Here is a 17,599-nt window from a genome sequence, read left to right as displayed (position 1 = left end):
ATTTAACCAGGTGCTCCGCAGGGTGCAGCTTTATACGACCGCAGAGGTCGAACCCTGAACAGTTGGGGCAAGTATGGACAAAACATTCAAGCATGATACAGCTCTGAAGTTGGATTGTGATCAAATTTTTGACATTACATGGGTTTTTTTTACACAAAACAAATGCCAAAATTTTACAAATCAATTAAAGATTTCTTCTTCAAACTTTTTAAATCTAAAATTAAATAGTTGACACAGCATAGGTTTCTGACACAGAATGAATGTGGTCTAATGAACTTAAAAGGTTTTTTTTGCCTTTGAGCAATTCACTTTGCTGTTGAATATTAATCCTCTCAAAAAAATGTTTGAAGAAATTTTCTTTTTATTTATGAAATCTGAAATGAGAAAAATTTAACCCCCCCCTTTTTTTTCACATCCCCGTTTCCCTTTTTCAAAACTGATATCAATTCAAATTTCTAATGGAGATTGCAACAATAACTACTCATTTAAATACATCATAAAATATTTAGATGTAAAAAAACTGCTTGTTATCACTGAATGGTAAAGATTATTTTAATTTATCAGTTGGTAGTAAAAAGTGTATATACATTGTATATTGTATATAACAAAGATTTAAGTTGATTCTGGACAAAGAAAGATAACTCCAATTAAAAAAAATTCTTGCTATTGCACAATATTGTGCAATAGGATATTTCTTGCTTACTATTCTGGACAAAGAAAGATAACTCTAATTAAAATTTTTTTTGCTATTTCACAATATTTTGCAATTACATATTTCTTGCCATTGCACAATACTGTGCAATTGAAAAGACTTGCTATTGCACAATACTTAATATAATAATTTTAGATCCTGATTTGGACCAACTTGAAAACTGGGCCCATAATCAAAAATCTAAGTACATGTTTAGATTCAGCATATCAAAGAGGCCCAAGAATTCAATTTTTGTTAAAATCAAACTTAGTTTAATTTTGGACCCTTTGGACTTTAATGTAGAATTTGAAATTTGAAAACAGGACCAAAAATGAAGAATCTACATACACAGTTAGATTTGGCATATCAAAGAACCCCAAGGATTCAATTTTTGATGAAATCAAACAAAGTTTAATTTTGGACCCTTTGGACCTTAATGTAGACCAATTTGAAAACTGGACCAAAAAATTCAATAATCAAGAATCTAAGTACATTTTTAGATTCAACATATCAAAGAGCCCAACCGATTCATTTTTTGTCAAAATCAAACTAAGTTTAATTTTGGACCCTTTGGACCTTAATGTAGACCAATTTGAAAACGGGACCAAAAGTTGAGAATCTACATATACAGTTAGATTCGGCATATCAAAGAACCCCAATTATTCAATTTTGATGAAATCAAACAAAGTTTAATTTTGGGCCCTTTGGGCCCCTTTTTCCTAAACTATTGGGACCAAAACTCCCAAAATCAATACCAACCTTCCTTTTATGGTCATAAGCCTTGTGTTTAAATTTCATAGATTTGTATTTACTTATACTAACGTTATGGTGCGAAAAACCAAGAAAAATGCTTATTTGGGTCCCTTTTTGGCCCCTAATTCCTAAACTGTTGGGTCCTAAACTCCCAAAATCAATACCAACCTTCCTTTTGTGGTCATAAACATTGTGTTTAAATTTCATAGATTTCTATTTACTTAAACTAAAGTTATTGTGCAAAAACCAAGAAAAATGCTTATTTGGGCCCTTTATTGGCCCCTTATTCCTAAACTATTGAAACCAAAACTCCCAAAATCAATCCCAATCTTTCTTTTGTGGTCATAAACCTTGTGTCAAAATTTCATAGATTTCTATTAACTTAAACTAAAGTTATGGTGCGAAAACCAAGAAAATGCTTATTTGGGCCCTTTTTGGCCCCTAATTCCTAAAATGTTGGGACCAAAACTCCCAAAATCAATACCAACCTTCCTTTTATGGTCATAAACCTTGTGTTAAAATTTCATAGATTTCTATTCATTTTTACTAAAGTTAGAGTGCGAAAACTAAAAGTATTCGGACGCCGGACGACGACGACGACGACGACGACGCCGACGCCAACGTGATAGCAATATACGACGAAAATTTTTTCAAAATTTGCGGTCGTATAAAAAATTTAAGAAATAGTCGAACAATAATTATGAATAAAATAATGGGCAATTACAAACCAAGTTGATCCACTAAATGTTAAAGAGTTACCCTAATCTGGTAAAATCCCCTGATTCTAAATTACTTTTACAGTTTAAGTTAGAAACAATACATTGTTATCGAAAATTACTTACCTTTTAATGCCTATAAAGTTAGCAATTATGTGAATTTTCTTCAAACTCTTTTATTCGACTTTTGGGGTGTACAGTTTTGGTTACTATATTAAAACCATCCATCAGATCCTTAAAAAATGGTCAGTTTATGGCATGGATACTGTTAGTATGTATCATCATGATTAACATTCTAAGTTTTAGGCATTATGATAAGTTGTGAAGACCTTTCATTGTACAAATTTAGATATTTACAACAAAAAAGTTAACACAAGTTTAATAAACTAAAAAACAGACACTCCATAAACATTTCATTTCAAAAGTGATTTCAGCTACCTATAAAGGGATTAAATAATTACTATCGCTGATCACAGTAGGTTTTGACATACTTCATAGTCCATCAGCTAGTTCTCAAAAGCGCGCTAGTTAAGGAGTTTGTGTTACATCCCAGGGTACCGCGATTTTTTTTGATAGAATTCAACTTCATTATCTTATTGATAAAATACAAGGTGTTAGACTAAAAAAAAAGTGTCCAAAAGAGGTTTAAAAACGTCCCTGTCAATAGTCCCCTCATTTAGCAATCACGACTAAGTAATTTTTAAATAAGATTTTTAACATAAAGCAATTAAAAAAAAATAAAGTATAGGTTTAAACAACTAAAACAGATACAAAACTATCATATTAATTGTAACTCGGAAGATTTTTTGTTTTAAAAAAAATGTTTTTTTACATTAAAAATAATCCGATTTTTTTGGTTCAAATTAAGGCATATTTTTTCCTTTCATAAAAAATTCGTTATACAATTACCCGTTTTAGTTAATTAAACTTGAGAATTAATCATTATGCAATGTTTAAATCATTTGCAGTATTTATATATCGTCTAAAATATGAATTATTTCATAAAATATATGTACGTGCAAATACTCGTGAACTACCGGAAATCACCAAATTACCGTCTTTGATTCAGTATACAACATGTACAATGTATTCACACATAAGCATTATCAATTTGCAACTGAAAACACACATTTAATTGTCGATTTATGATGTTTTTGTGAAACAAATTATTTTATAAACTGAATGTGTAACGAAATATTTATGAACAAAATACAAATTAAGGTGATTTTTTTGTGTTCAGAAAAGGTGCTCCCTATTGAACTCAATAAAGGTGTGCTTGATAACATTTTGTGTTTTAGCTATGTAGTGATTGACTTAAGATTGTTAAGTCATTCAATCGACAAACATCGCTTTGAACGAACGTCAAATAGTCAGTTGTGGGATTTGGTAATACTTTTTACTTTCTTAGGTTTCTTAGAGATACCAAAAAAATGGCTTTGTTGGTTTCAGTTTAAATAAAGATTCTGATAAACATTGGTTGCTAAATGCACATGAAAGAGCTTCAATATCCTTAAAATGTCGACATTTGGTAGGGATGGTTAACCTTGAAACATCCGCTCAAAAAGAACTCAGAAAAACTCGAATGAAGCGAGACGAAACTGATGTTTTGAAATTGTGTCAGACACTGCAAAGCTGGTCAAATCCAAACATCTGAGCAGTTATATTGCTTGTTCTCGGGTTCTGTTGCTTCTTCGGAATTAATGTGCGACCTTCTAAACGCGTACGAAAAGGGAAAATTTGCTACAGAAATTTTTATTACGGAACAGCTCATTCAAAAGTCAACCGATATCTTCAAAACACTCAAAAGAAAATCATTGCTTACATTTTTAAAAAAGGAAATAAAAGGCAAGCAGATAATGGCTGATAAGAACAACAAAATATTGAGAACAGATTCAGTAAGTGTTTTGTCTTGTAAGGAAAAAAGCAAAGCATTCGTCTTTTTGACACGTTATGTGGAGTTTTCAGATGGTCGATTCCATCTTGGTGAAACCTTTGAAGAGGTTGGCGAAGAGTTGTCAAAACACTCGAGAGGTTTTCGTGTTCTATATATGGCTACGAAATTAAAAATATAGATGAATAAAGATCAGAACGTTTTGAAATGCAAAAGATGCAATGTTAAGATACATTAAACAAGCTAACTTTCAGACGAAGATTTGGAAATCTGCTTTTAAACACAACACTGGTCTGTTGCCAAACAGCTATGGTTGGATCGTTTAGAACGCTTTGATCAGTATCAATTGGTTAGACCAACCACCAGCGTTAGATGCTTTGATAATTCTGATGTGCTGTTCATGTAAAGCTTGTTGTGCCAACAAAAGATGTTCATGTGTTCAACACTGTGTTGAACAGATAGCTGTATGTTAATGCTGGAAAGCTTGTAGATATAAGGATTACCAAATCATTGATATTGCTAACGATGACGACGAAGATGATGTAAATGATGATAATAATAATTCGGTAGATGCAGGTCACCAAACTGATGATGATTCTATGGATTGACCTTCTGAGTGACCTTAAAATGTGGTGATTCGGTTGTTGAAAACAATTTTAAAAAATAAAGATCTAGAAACCCTGACATTTTTGTGTGTTTTACTATGAGAGTTATTTCATGAATGTGATGTATAAATACATGACAGAATCGTGCATTTCTGGTTGCTTATGTTTGGGTTTGTAGTGGATTCTATGTTTCTGTAAAAAAATATATACCATTTTATCAAGAAAATTAGTATGTATGCTTCTTTTCATTCAAAATCATGACTTTTTGAAATTACCCTCCCCCTTTTTTCTTGGTCCTCTACGATTTAAAAAATAGTTAAAAATTAGCCTGCGTTTTAATTAGATATGATGTGTTCCATTTAATAAAAAGAATAGTACTGAATACTTGGTTATTTTTTACATTTTTCTGTAAATATGTGCAAAACAAAATTTTTGATATACCCTTAAATACGTCCCCTGTTAACCCCTTTTGGACACTTTTTCAGAAGTCTAACACCTCTTAAAATATTCTTCAGATATTACTCTTTAAATTTATACACAAAAATTGCGGTACCCTGGGGTGTAACACAGAATTGAAATTTTGCCCTACCAGCTGATGGACTATCACTGATACCTTACTAGTCCAGAACTTACCCATATTCCTGATAAAAATCTCTGCAGAGGAGCATTGACAGCTCGATTTTTATCTCTAAGGTCACCGTAACTATGAATACGCATCTGACAAGTCTGCTGACTGAAAATGTAATATATGTATTCTCCAAAATGTACTAAAATATTTAAACAAAAATCTGTTATTCAAGAAATGAAAACATTTATCTGTTTTTTAGATTGTTTTGCCAACAAGAATATCCATGCATAACACAACAATTTGCATAAAAAATCTAGAGTCAGTTAGTTAGTAATCAGTAATGTTAGATATAAAACAAGTACTACAACTCTTATTACCAACAAGAAGGTGACTTAATATACAGTAAAACCTGTATAAAATGGCTTACTATGAGATTATGACTACTTCTACTTCTTCTACCACTAAGTGACCACCGTCATTAGGGTGACTATCCTGCCACTGTTTGGTATGCGCTTGCATACTTAACAAGTCCAAATAAATAATTTAACAGAAAGTCAATAATTCCTAAAATATAACTATAAAATAAGTAACTGTCTTTAGACATGCTAGATGTGAGGCTACTCTACTCCCCAGATCCAACCCTGCACCAGGTTAGCATTGTCAGTTTCTCCGATTTGAAATAAATCCTTTTGGAGTTAGTTACTTATGTAGTATTCAGTAAATACTCACGCATAAACATCATCCTCAGCATACACCACACTTTGTACAACCGATGGCCAGATTGCTGCAGTAAGAGCACTGGACTTGGCAGTTATCTGTGGGGTTACTAAATTGTCTAGACACCATAACTTTACTGTTCTGTCAATACTGGCTGTCAGGAAATAGTTTGTACTGTGTGGAGACCAACTAAGGTCTGTCACAGTTTTAGAATGTGGTAGAAAAGTTCTGAATGGTAATAAAAGTAGTCCTTGGTCTGGTGTAGGAACTCTCAAAAGTGCTGAGTCTGTATCAAGATTCCAAATTCTTACAGAACCTACAATAATATCATCAAAACATTCTAGCAAAATCAGGACCTTTATCAAGTCAGAAATATGAAATTCAAATTATTCCAGTTATTCAAATGGTGTTAACTTGCAGAGATTTTAACTAAAATTGGCCAATATATCAGAATAAATGATTTAATTTCAGATTTTCAGATTTGTTAATAATAATAATAAATATTTATTTAATATAGTATCACATATTGATTGACAAATATTTAAAAATCACAGTATTCAATAAAACAATCAATACCCAGTCATAAATTTGACTTATGAGACACTTAACACATGTTATGTACATATTTATATAGTTTCACGGTAAAATTCATAAAATTATCATCGAAAAAGTTAAAACATGTTTATGCATTTAAAAGCATATATACTTGAGCAAAAAATAAAAATCTGAAATGAATGTTGTTTAAAAAAAGTATGGAAATAAATAAAAAAGAATAAAATATATATTTTAAGTTTAATCAACCTATGTGATGTGGAATTTAGTTTGATTGTTTTGTTGCTATTTTAATCAACCTATGTGATGTGGAATTTAGTTTGATTGTTTTGTTGCTATTTTAATCAACCTATGTGATGTGGAATTTAGTTTGATTGTTTTGTTGCTATTTTAATCAACCTATGTGATGTGGAATTTAGTTTGATTGTTTTGTTGCTATTTTAATCAACCTATGTGATGTGGAATTTAGTTTGATTGTTTTGTTGCTATTTAAATCAACCTTTGTGATGTGTATTTTAATCATATTGTAGGAGTTTTTATTCTTTCCTGTGTTTTTGTCTTGTTTTATTTTCTTTACTCTAGAATGGTAAGACTACCTGCCTAAATTCATACTCTTTCTGTAAGTTTTGGTTCTTAATATTGTGTATGAGTTTCATAAAATTTGGATGAAGAAAACTTAAGTTAGGAGTCTGGAAACTAAAATGGGAGAAACAGATGAACTGACAGAAGGTTGTTCAAGAGTAAAACCTAATATAAAAATCTTATAGATAATGGTATATACCATCCCCATATCCTCCAAGCATATGACTCTCCTTTACTGACCATGATAGGGAAATGCAAGAGGGAGTTTTACCTGAAAATAAAACAAAATGTAAAAACAAAAGATAATTCAAACAAAGATTTGGAAAATGTTTTTAAACTAAGTTTTCATTAACAGTCATTAAATAATTTTTAAAAATCAGCATTAATACTTTAAGGAAGGAATTATAAGTGAACTCTAATGTTAATTATGAACTAATAAAAGAACAGAGCTCCAATGTCCCCTGTGTAATACATATTTTATCTATCCAAGTGCAGTTACAAAACAAAACACTCTTTTTGTTCTTTATAACAATTCATAAATAACTTAGAGAAATGACGGTTTCAGACCAAATGCAATGCAATTTCCATTTTAATTATTTTTTCCAAGGAGCATAACTAATAATAAATATTTCATCAGCACTTATTTTTGAAAGAGTCAAAGACATTGCTGATATAAACATTTAAGTTTCACTAAATTCTGGCAAAAAATGTACACATGAGTGCGCTATTGGTGCAATTATCAATATTTCCAAGGGGCATTACTCTTTTAAAATTAATTGATCAACATCAATTTTCAATTTGTCGGTAACATTGATGTTATAAATTCATAAAAATCTGGCAAGATTTGTACACATAAGTGATAATGCTACAATTTTTGACTTTATAAATATTTTGTGTCTAATGGGAGATAACTCTATTGGTGTTGTGTATGGTAGATTGTGATCAGTCCTACTTACTATGCCAAACTTTGTGTCTAATGGGAGATAACCTGATTGTTGTTGTGTATGGTAGATTGTGATCAGTCCTACTTACTGGTTACAAGAGCGCAATTATTCGTAATGCATTTTCCATAGGGTACCACTAGTGTTCCGTATTTTTTTTTCTCGAAGACTACACAAACTAGGGAAAAACGGGTGGCAGTTCCTGTTAGTACAAATGCCAGTGTTGCATTACAACCAAAAAAAAATACAGGGTCATGCGGCTCAAATTGACTTAAAATGCAGTTGAAAAAAATCCTCTACTTTTTTCGCTTAATGAAAAAGGCATATTTTTAATGGCTCCGACATGCAGAAATTGAAGATATTTTCTATACTTCGTAAAATGTGAATATGATTTTCGGCAATTTTTAAACCTAATTGGATAAGCTTTCGATTAAATATAATTCCAATCCTGTATCAACCAATCAGAAGCCGTATAGGATTCTATTCTGAGTACCATCTTGGGGTAAAAAACCTGCCGGTAAAATGCAAACAAATAATTGCGCTCTTGTAACCTATACGGTAGGGAAAAAAATTTCCGAAAATTAAGCGCTCGCGCCAAAAGTCGCGCTGGCGTCTATCTAGATGATATCACATCTTGAAAACATTATCTGATCACTCTCTGAATTTGGAGAATTAGTTTTTGCCCGCCGATCAGGCCTAAAATTGGAACTGATTTTTTCACCAAATACGGTACTGGTCAAAGAGACATGAAGATAATGGTAATTTATTGGCCTAATTTTTCGAAGGTCATCCAGCACTGATCATATTGTCGACAAACCCGTTTTGATATGGAAAAGCTACATCGAATTTTGAAGAATGGCTATATATGAAACCATTTCTTGAAAAAACACGTTTTTGAAACAGACTAGTTTTTCCAAATGTTGAAAATATGATACTATTTCTACTTTGGCAAGAGAAACTATTCTTGGACTACGATATTCAATGCCAAGATCAATTTTTCTACTTTGCAATTTAACTAAATCGTTGGTATTTGCTTAGGGACCCTTTTGGCCAATTTTCACGAAATTAGCTTTTTGCTAGAACAGCAACTGAGACACGGCCGTTAAGGTTAAAAACCAGAATTTACCTTCAAATTCAAGATAATTACATGCTTTTTCCGATAGAAACAGTAGATATCACAAAAACGTTGCATTCTCTTCATACTTTGTCGACATTCGAGCCCACCCTAGATTCAGATATAGAAATAAATACAAATAAGAAACAGACTATAGCATGAATTCCCGTTGATGAAAAGTCCATTTGACCCCGTTTCTCACAATTTCACATTTTTTCCGAGCAAAATCACAATTTTTGATATTTTTCAAAGCCTTAATAAAAAAAAGTGTCATTTCTCTATAGGTTACAAGAGCGCAATTATTCGTAATGCATTTTCCATAGGGTACCACTAGTGTTCCGTATTTTTTTTCTCGAAGACTACACAAACTAGGGAAAAACGGGTGGCAGTTCCTGTTAGTACAAATGCCAGTGTTGCATTACAACCAAAAAAAAATACAGGGTCATGCGGCTCAAATTGACTTAAAATGCAGTTGAAAAAAATCCTCTACTTTTTTCGCTTAATGAAAAAGGCATATTTTTAATGGCTCCGACGTGCAGAAATTGAAGATATTTTCTATACTTCGTAAAATGTGAATATGATTTTCGGCAATTTTTAAACCTAATTGGATAAGCTTTCGATTAAATATAATTCCAATCCTGTATCAACCAATCAGAAGCCGTATAGGATTCTATTCTGAGTACCATCTTGGGGTAAAAAACCTGCCGGTAAAATGCAAACAAATAATTGCGCTCTTGTAACCTACTATGTCAAACTTTGTGTCTAATGGGAGATAACTCTATTGGTGTTGTGTATGGTAGATTGTCATCAGTCCTACTAACTATGTCAAACTTTGGGTCTAATGAGAGATAACCCTATTGGTGTTGTGTATGGTAGATTGTGAACAGTCCCACTTACTATGCCAAACTTTGTGTCTAATGGAAGATAACTCTATTGTTGTTGTGTAAGGTAGATTGTGAACAGTCCCACTTACTATGCCAAACTTTGTGTCTAATGGGAGATAACTCTATTGGTGTTGTGTATGGTAGATTGTGAACAGTCCAAGTTACTATGTCAAACTTTGGGTCTAATGGGAGATAACCCTATTGGTGTTGTGTATGGTAGATTTTGAACAGTCCAAGTTACTATGCCAAACTTTGTGTCTAATGGAAGATAACCCTATTGGCGTTGTGTATGGTAGATTGTGAACAGTCCCACTTACTATGCCAAACTTTGTCTAATGGGAGATAACTCTATTGGTGTTGTGTATGGTAGATTGTGAACAGTCCAAGTTACTAGGTCAAACTTTGAGTCTAATGGGAGATAACTCTATTGGTGTTGTGTATGGTAGATTGTGAACAGTCCAAGTTACTACGCCAAACTTTGTGTCTAATGGGAGATAACTCTATTGTTGTTGTGTATGGTAGATTTTGAACAGTCCAAGTTACTAAGTCAATCTTTGTGTCTAATGGGAGATAACTATTGATGTTGTGTATGGTAGATTGTTAACAGTCCCAATTACTATGTCAAACTTTGAATCTAAAGGGAGATAACTCTATTGGTGCTGTGTATGGTAGATTGTGAACAGTCCAAGTTACTTTGCCAAACTTTGTGTCTAATGGGGGATAACTCTGTTGTTGTTGTGTCTGGTAGATTATAAACGGTCCAAGTTACTATGTCAAACTTTGTATCGTTGTTGTTGTATACAGTAAAATGTGAACAGTGAGCATGTCAATGTGTGTGTCTTATGGGAGATAACTCTATTATGAACATTTGTACTTACTACGTCTGATTTTATGTCCCACTAAAGTGACTTCTGGTGTAGGTCTATAAAATGTTGGTGATGAACTGTTATTCAGCTGTTCTGGATTTGATACACTGGAAAGGGAAAATTCATCAGATATCTATACACAATTTTACTCCTATGAGAATTGTTCTTGTATCTGTAAATCCCAACTTGACTATAATATAGATGGCAGATCTGTGATTGTATCTTTGTAAAATAAAAATGCTTTCAGTAACTATAATAATTCTAAATTGGTATTTTGTGTCATTAGTCGATTTTAGGAAGTTGTTTCTTTGCTTTGTATCAATCTGATGGGTCAAACCCTTTTCAACAAAATTTTACAATTACAATGTATATCCCATTTTTGAAATACTTTTTTATACCTATTTATTATTTTTGGCCGTTATACATTACATATTCATTAATAAAATATGTTTACAGTTCTCTTTTTATGTATTTACCTGAAAATTCTGATGGATCCATCCCCACAAGCTATTGCTAACAATCCTATCTGTTGTAATCTGTTCTCTTCCTGAAAATATAAAAGTAGGAAAAGTTTTGCCACATCTTTGTACTTTGTATTCTGACATATTTTCAAAAGAAAAACCAACAAAATGAAGACTTTAATTAAAAAAAAAGATTTTGGAATTTTATTCCTTTAGACACACTTGAATATCTACATAAGATAAAGAGCCACTGATATTTTTGTCAGAAGGAAATATATAAAAAATGGATATAATGTCACCTACTAAACCTAGCAATATCTGAAGATGGTCATGCATTATAACATTATTAAGATAAAAGGGGCATAATTCTGTGATAATTAATAGATACATTGAATAACCAGAATTGAACTCAATCTTTATGACAAACCCTTACCACTTCATTACAAAACCCATTTCTCTTACAAAAAATGCATTGAAAACGTTTTTTTTTTTTAAAGTGTTTAGGTACAAGAGCCATATTTCTTCAGCAAAATTGAAATAACAAGGTTAAGTTCTCATAAAAACTTGTGTTATCCTGCCACATCTTTCTGTCCCTTACCAAAAGCCAGGAACATATCGTTAGTGGTTGTCATTTCATAATAAAACACATTTTGGTGGATTAAAGTCAAGGAAAGGATAAGATAGTAAGGTATTTGTAAATTTTACATCTAAAGTAGCATCCCGAAATAAAATTAATACACAACAATTGTGTATAGACAAGACAAGGACACACTAATTATTTCATTAGAAGACAATAAACTTTACTTGAGCAATATTATGTCATCTAAAAAAGCATTCTCATTATGCAAAAAAAAACCTTATGATATAGTAATAATGTTTGAAATTTGTGGAAGCATTTGTAAACTCAAATGATATTCATAGTCTTACTAGAATGGTATCTTTCTTCTGCCAACATCTATGTGGACACCAAGACATTTTTCTCACAACACCATAGTCATGAGCAATACAGAACTCTAACTTAGGTGTGGGCATACATTCCCTATGAAAAATAAACAAAAAACAAACTGAAACTTTGATAAACATACATGTATTATGTACCTGTACATCAATTAAATTTAATTAGATAAATTATGTTCAGATGTTTTTAATTAAATCTGAATTAATATTTATAGAATAACTAATCCAAGAATTCAAATAGAGAAAAATATTCAACGAGTGACCAAACAACACATTAATTCACCAATGTGCGCAGCGCATGAGTTAACTATCAGTGTTGTTCGGTCACGAGTTGAATATTTAATTTTCCAGTTTGAAAAGTGTAGAATATATAATTTATTGCAAAGCAATAGAATATTTCCCACAGAAAGTAACCAAAAGTTAGCGTGCAATAAATTCCAATATTGCACTAGTGCAATAAATCTTCAAAATTCATGACGTCATCAACGACAAAATCTTAGTTTAAACCAATTTTTAATTTCAAATATTATATTGCTATACAATAAAAGGGTTATTGCATGAATATTGGGGAATATTGTCCCTCGTAGATCATATATTGCACTCGCAATATAAAATTCTACTCGGGACAATATTCCCCAATATTTATGCAATAACCCTATAGTACCATATATTAGACATGTATAATGAAGGAAAATTATATTTGTACTTACACTGCATGATTCAGTTTGCCTGTATTCCAGATCTGAATCAGTCCAGGTCCCTCATTGGTATCTGTTACCTGGTGTATTGTATCCATGTCAGGGTGACAGGAGACTGCCAGGTACTGGTACTGCTGTCTAACATTATGTGGATATGGGCACCAGGCTAATCCCCAGACAGGCCCTCCAGTAAATATTAACCCATAATCTACAATGCAACAAAATATGTATTCAGACTTCCATGTTCATGATGTTTTTCACTTCACTAGAATTACACAAAATCATTTAATTACATAAAGTCTACTGGAGTAGTTGTATTTAATCAATTCAAAACTGACTTTTATACATTTTGCTAAGAATAAGCCAACAAAAAAGGTTTTAGAAAGAGACAACAATATCAAAAGGCATTTCCATATTTTTCAGTTCAGTTTATTGGATTTTGCTAACAGCTTAAGCAAAAATTCTAACCAAGTGACAAGAGAGGTTTAAACCAATGATGTGTTTCTAATACATACTATACTTAGGTTATCATACAAATATCATAAGAAGAATAAAATGTGTTCTTCAGTTATGGTCATTTAACTATTTGTTTTTCTGGTTTGAATTGTTTCACATTCTATCATGTAGAGGCTACTTTCTTGATGACTATATGGTATAAGTTTTGCTCATTGTTGAAGGTTATATATACAATGAACTATTTTCACTTACATCCACATAATTTTGATCTGGTGGATATTCTTCTTATTTGCAATCAAACTAAAACTTCTTTTCTATATATATACTTATATGGACAGTACTGAAAGGTTCATACTATGCAGTTCAACAGACTTAAAACCATACACAGGCAAAATGTTCCCACGTGAATTTCACATAAATCTCACATGAAATTCACATGAAAAACCTCACGTGAGATTCACCTCAAATGAGCTTATACATGAAACTCACATGAAAATTGAGATTCACCCGATTCTCATGTGAAATATTTCACATGAATTTCACGTGAACTTTTCCAAAAAAAAAATATTGGTATTTTTTATGATTGTAATTAAATTTGAAAATTAAGATGTTGTTTGAATTACTTAATTTTAACAAGAATGTGTCCTCAGTACACGAATGCCCCACTCGCACTATCATTTTCTATGTTCATTGGACCGTGAAATTGGAGTAAAATCTCTAATTTGGCATTAAAATTAGAAAGATCATATCACAAGGAACATGTGTACCAAGTTTGAAGTCGATTGGACTTCAACTTCATCAAAAACTACCTTGACCAAAAACTTTAACCTGAGGCGGGACAGACGGACGGACGAACGAACGGACGCACAGACCAGAAAACATAATGCCCCTCTACTATCGTAGGTGGGGCATAAAAATTTATGTGAAGTTCACGTGAACAAAATGTGAGTTTTACATGAGATTTATGTGAAACTCACATAAACTGATTTTACATGAGTTTCATGTATAAGCATGTTTGAGGTGAGATTCACATGAATTCAAATTCACTTGAAATTGATGTGAATAAAGTTGCCTGTGTAATACGTCCTGCAAGCAGGCATATAAAAATGTATCATAGTGAACATGTTTACTAAGTTTCAAGTTGATTGGACTTCAACTTCATCAAAAACTACCTTGACCAAAAACTTTTCCCTAAAGCGGGACAGACGAACGAACGAACAGACGGACAAACGGGCAGACGAACGGACACACAGACAAGAAAACATAATGCCCATAAATGGGGCATAAAAATAACTGAATTAATTTTGTTGGGTTCAGAAATGGAAAGGCTAAATCAATCTTAGTATCATTTTTCCCTACTTAAAGGTCTACAACTCAACAATGATGGGGAATTAAATCATGAAAATCCAACTTGACCTACATTTAGTCACAGAAAACAACATTTCAAAATTTGAAAATATTTTATGGAAGCGTTTTCAAGTTATTGATAGGACACTGATTGACAGCTACCCTACCGCCTGACTGCCGTACATCAACAAACTAATAACTAATATTTTCCTTTGGAAATCTGGTTAACAACCAATCGGATAGTAATGATCTAAGTCTTAACGTTAACCTTTATGTCCTTATTGAGTGGCTGGTCATTGGTGAAAGGATGTTATCAGAAAGCAACAACTATAGTTAGTTTAAATCAGGATTATACCCAGTAGTTCCTACCTTTTAGATTTAAAGCTTCAAACACCTTTATCTGTTGTAGATCTTGTCTCACGTTGGTCTTTTTACTACTTTTTATTAGAAACTCTGGACTTACATTGGCTGATGGAAGATAAGGTTTAATATCACTGAAAAATAATTAAAGACAACATCAGTTTTTGTCAACTTTTCTATTCATTGTTCTGTCCAGCTTTTGCAATTGATGTAAAATTTCATTCATTTGAACAATTTTCAAAAAAAAAATGCAAGCCAATGATATTGAGGGAAAAACTAAACAAGATATCTGATCAACAAAAAGAAATGCAATAATGCATCAAAAGTAAGGTTAAAATGTATGCAACTATTAAATTTTCATTATTTATATAAACTAGACCACTGGTCTTCGTCTAGGATGATAATTTTCCCCCTTGTGTGTTCATCTGCACTAACACCTTCACCCAAGGGCAGTATGTCTATAATACTGTCGAGGCACTAATAATGCAGAACCAAAAGAACAAACAAATGGAAAAATGAAAGGTAGGATGAAGAGAACATGACATGACGTACTACATTTCAATACACAACCCCCTTTAGAAAGCAGAGACATACAGACATATGTTACTTATTATTATAACTCACTCTTCTGCTAATGGATTCCATTCTGGTACCCTGGGACAAAACTGTGGAAACTGTACATTGTTGCAATCATCCATTTCTTTACAATGTTCTAAATTCTTGTTAAACGTGTTAGCAAAATGACTGCCAGTATACATATGTTTGGCTATAAATAAATAAGATTGACAAATCAATCAACTGTTGATTAAAACCTGGTACTACAAATGTACTTTTTCACAAAGTCAATAACTATTATTAGTATATATACATAAAAATTACTACAGGTTTTATACTAGGAAAAGGGCTAAAAATATTCTTAAGTTACTAGATTTCAGTATATAAGTTTTTTTTTTATTTCATAGATACACGTAAATTTAAATATTCTGAGAATTAGCAGAATTTGTAGAGATTTCAGTTAATTTTTTTTCATGTCATACATTTTTTAAGACAACAACTTACATTTTAAAACACTTTGCTAAAGATTGCTTATCACTGTATTAGTTTTGACAACTGACTGAATATATTGACCAAGTTCAGACAATTTACTTCATTGTCAAATATTTTTATCAACAAAGACTAGCTTGAATTTAGATGTAATAACTAAAACTTTTCATTTATTTACATTTTATTTCTAATCTCCAAGCATGTCAATGTTTTGACACCTACAAAAGGCAAATCACAATTATTCATGCTAACTTACATCAGTAAGACAATAAATCAGTAATACTAACCAACTAAGTACATTATTGCCAAAAATGACTGTTTATTATAAACCCTAACTGGGCTTAATACAGACAAACTGGGCATTAATACAGCAAAACAGGGCCATTACAGAAAAACAGGGCCATTACAGAAAAAACAGGGCCATTACAGAAAAACAGAGCCATTACAGAAAAACAGTGTTAATATCAAATATAGAAAATTTAACACAACCGCTGATTTTCAAATTAAGGGATCACTGTTCATCCTGTTTTTCAACACATAACGCATGTAACTTCTGTCAACTTAATATTCTGGATCTTTGGTATATTAAAAGCTTTTTGATGGTGAAGTACAACTTATTTTTTTCAAACTAAACTTTTATTAAAAGAGTAGAGAGTACATCAAGTTGGCAGCAACACATACACCTTTGTTTAGTTGGTTAATAAATGTTTTAAGAAATGGGTGTTTTTATAATGGCCTTGTTATATGTCCTCGGTCAGTAATACTGGCCTCGGATGTCTGTTATAGCCCTCGGCGTTGCCTCGGGCCATTACTGACTTCCTTGACCATTATTACAGACCTTGGACATATAACAGGACCATTATAAAAACACCCATTCATTAATACTATGATATTAAAAGAATTTCAAATGTCTGTTTTAAAAGAAAGGCAACCCTGTATCAGAGATGTAGCACTTAATTTTATATTGGAACGGCAGGAAGTTTTATGGGTCGCACAGCGACCCAAACTGCCTCAACGAGGCGGATATTTGACAGGGGTTGGGGAAATTTTAGTATAAATGGTGCAAAATCATGCATTCTGAGCCTCTCCTGAAACTTAAATTTTACTCATGAAAACATCATTTTTTTAAGTAACAATAAAATAAAATAGGTATAAAATGAACTAATTAAACAGTTCCTGACGTGGGGCATGTATAAATTATTAGTTAATGTGGACGGGTTAAAAATTTGGGATGCCGTATTCTCCCCCAATTGAATTTCTATTCTAAATTGATTAGATGGATCTAAACTATATACCAATATATGATGTGGGATTTGTAAATTGAGTTACTGAAATAGGTCATAACTAGTAACCGAGGAATGCATTGCGAATTTCATATTAACATTTATTGAGAGTT

General features: G+C 32.0%; 1 protein-coding gene across 2 annotated transcripts in view; it reads right to left on the bottom strand.

Moving 5' to 3' along the window:
• Positions 1-17,599, bottom strand: part of LOC143054060 (uncharacterized) — a 45,893-nt gene that overhangs the window by 4,739 nt on the left and 23,555 nt on the right. For both annotated transcript variants that reach the window (XM_076226925.1, XM_076226924.1), the window contains exons 7-15: positions 15,784-15,925; positions 15,169-15,293; positions 13,009-13,204; positions 12,269-12,380; positions 11,357-11,427; positions 10,893-10,987; positions 7,275-7,346; positions 5,954-6,257; positions 5,290-5,389 (exon numbers count right to left, since the gene is read on the bottom strand). In XM_076226925.1, coding sequence (XP_076083040.1) covers positions 5,290-5,389; positions 5,954-6,257; positions 7,275-7,346; positions 10,893-10,987; positions 11,357-11,427; positions 12,269-12,380; positions 13,009-13,204; positions 15,169-15,293; positions 15,784-15,925 — 1,217 coding nt within the window. The remainder of the gene's footprint in view (positions 1-5,289; positions 5,390-5,953; positions 6,258-7,274; positions 7,347-10,892; positions 10,988-11,356; positions 11,428-12,268; positions 12,381-13,008; positions 13,205-15,168; positions 15,294-15,783; positions 15,926-17,599) is intronic.

The sequence above is a fragment of the Mytilus galloprovincialis genome, chromosome 12 (genome assembly GCF_965363235.1).
Source record: "Mytilus galloprovincialis chromosome 12, xbMytGall1.hap1.1, whole genome shotgun sequence".
Lineage (NCBI taxonomy): Eukaryota > Metazoa > Mollusca > Bivalvia > Mytilida > Mytilidae > Mytilus > Mytilus galloprovincialis.
Note: the sequence above shows the minus strand (reverse complement) of the source record. Positions and strands in the feature narration are given on the sequence as shown.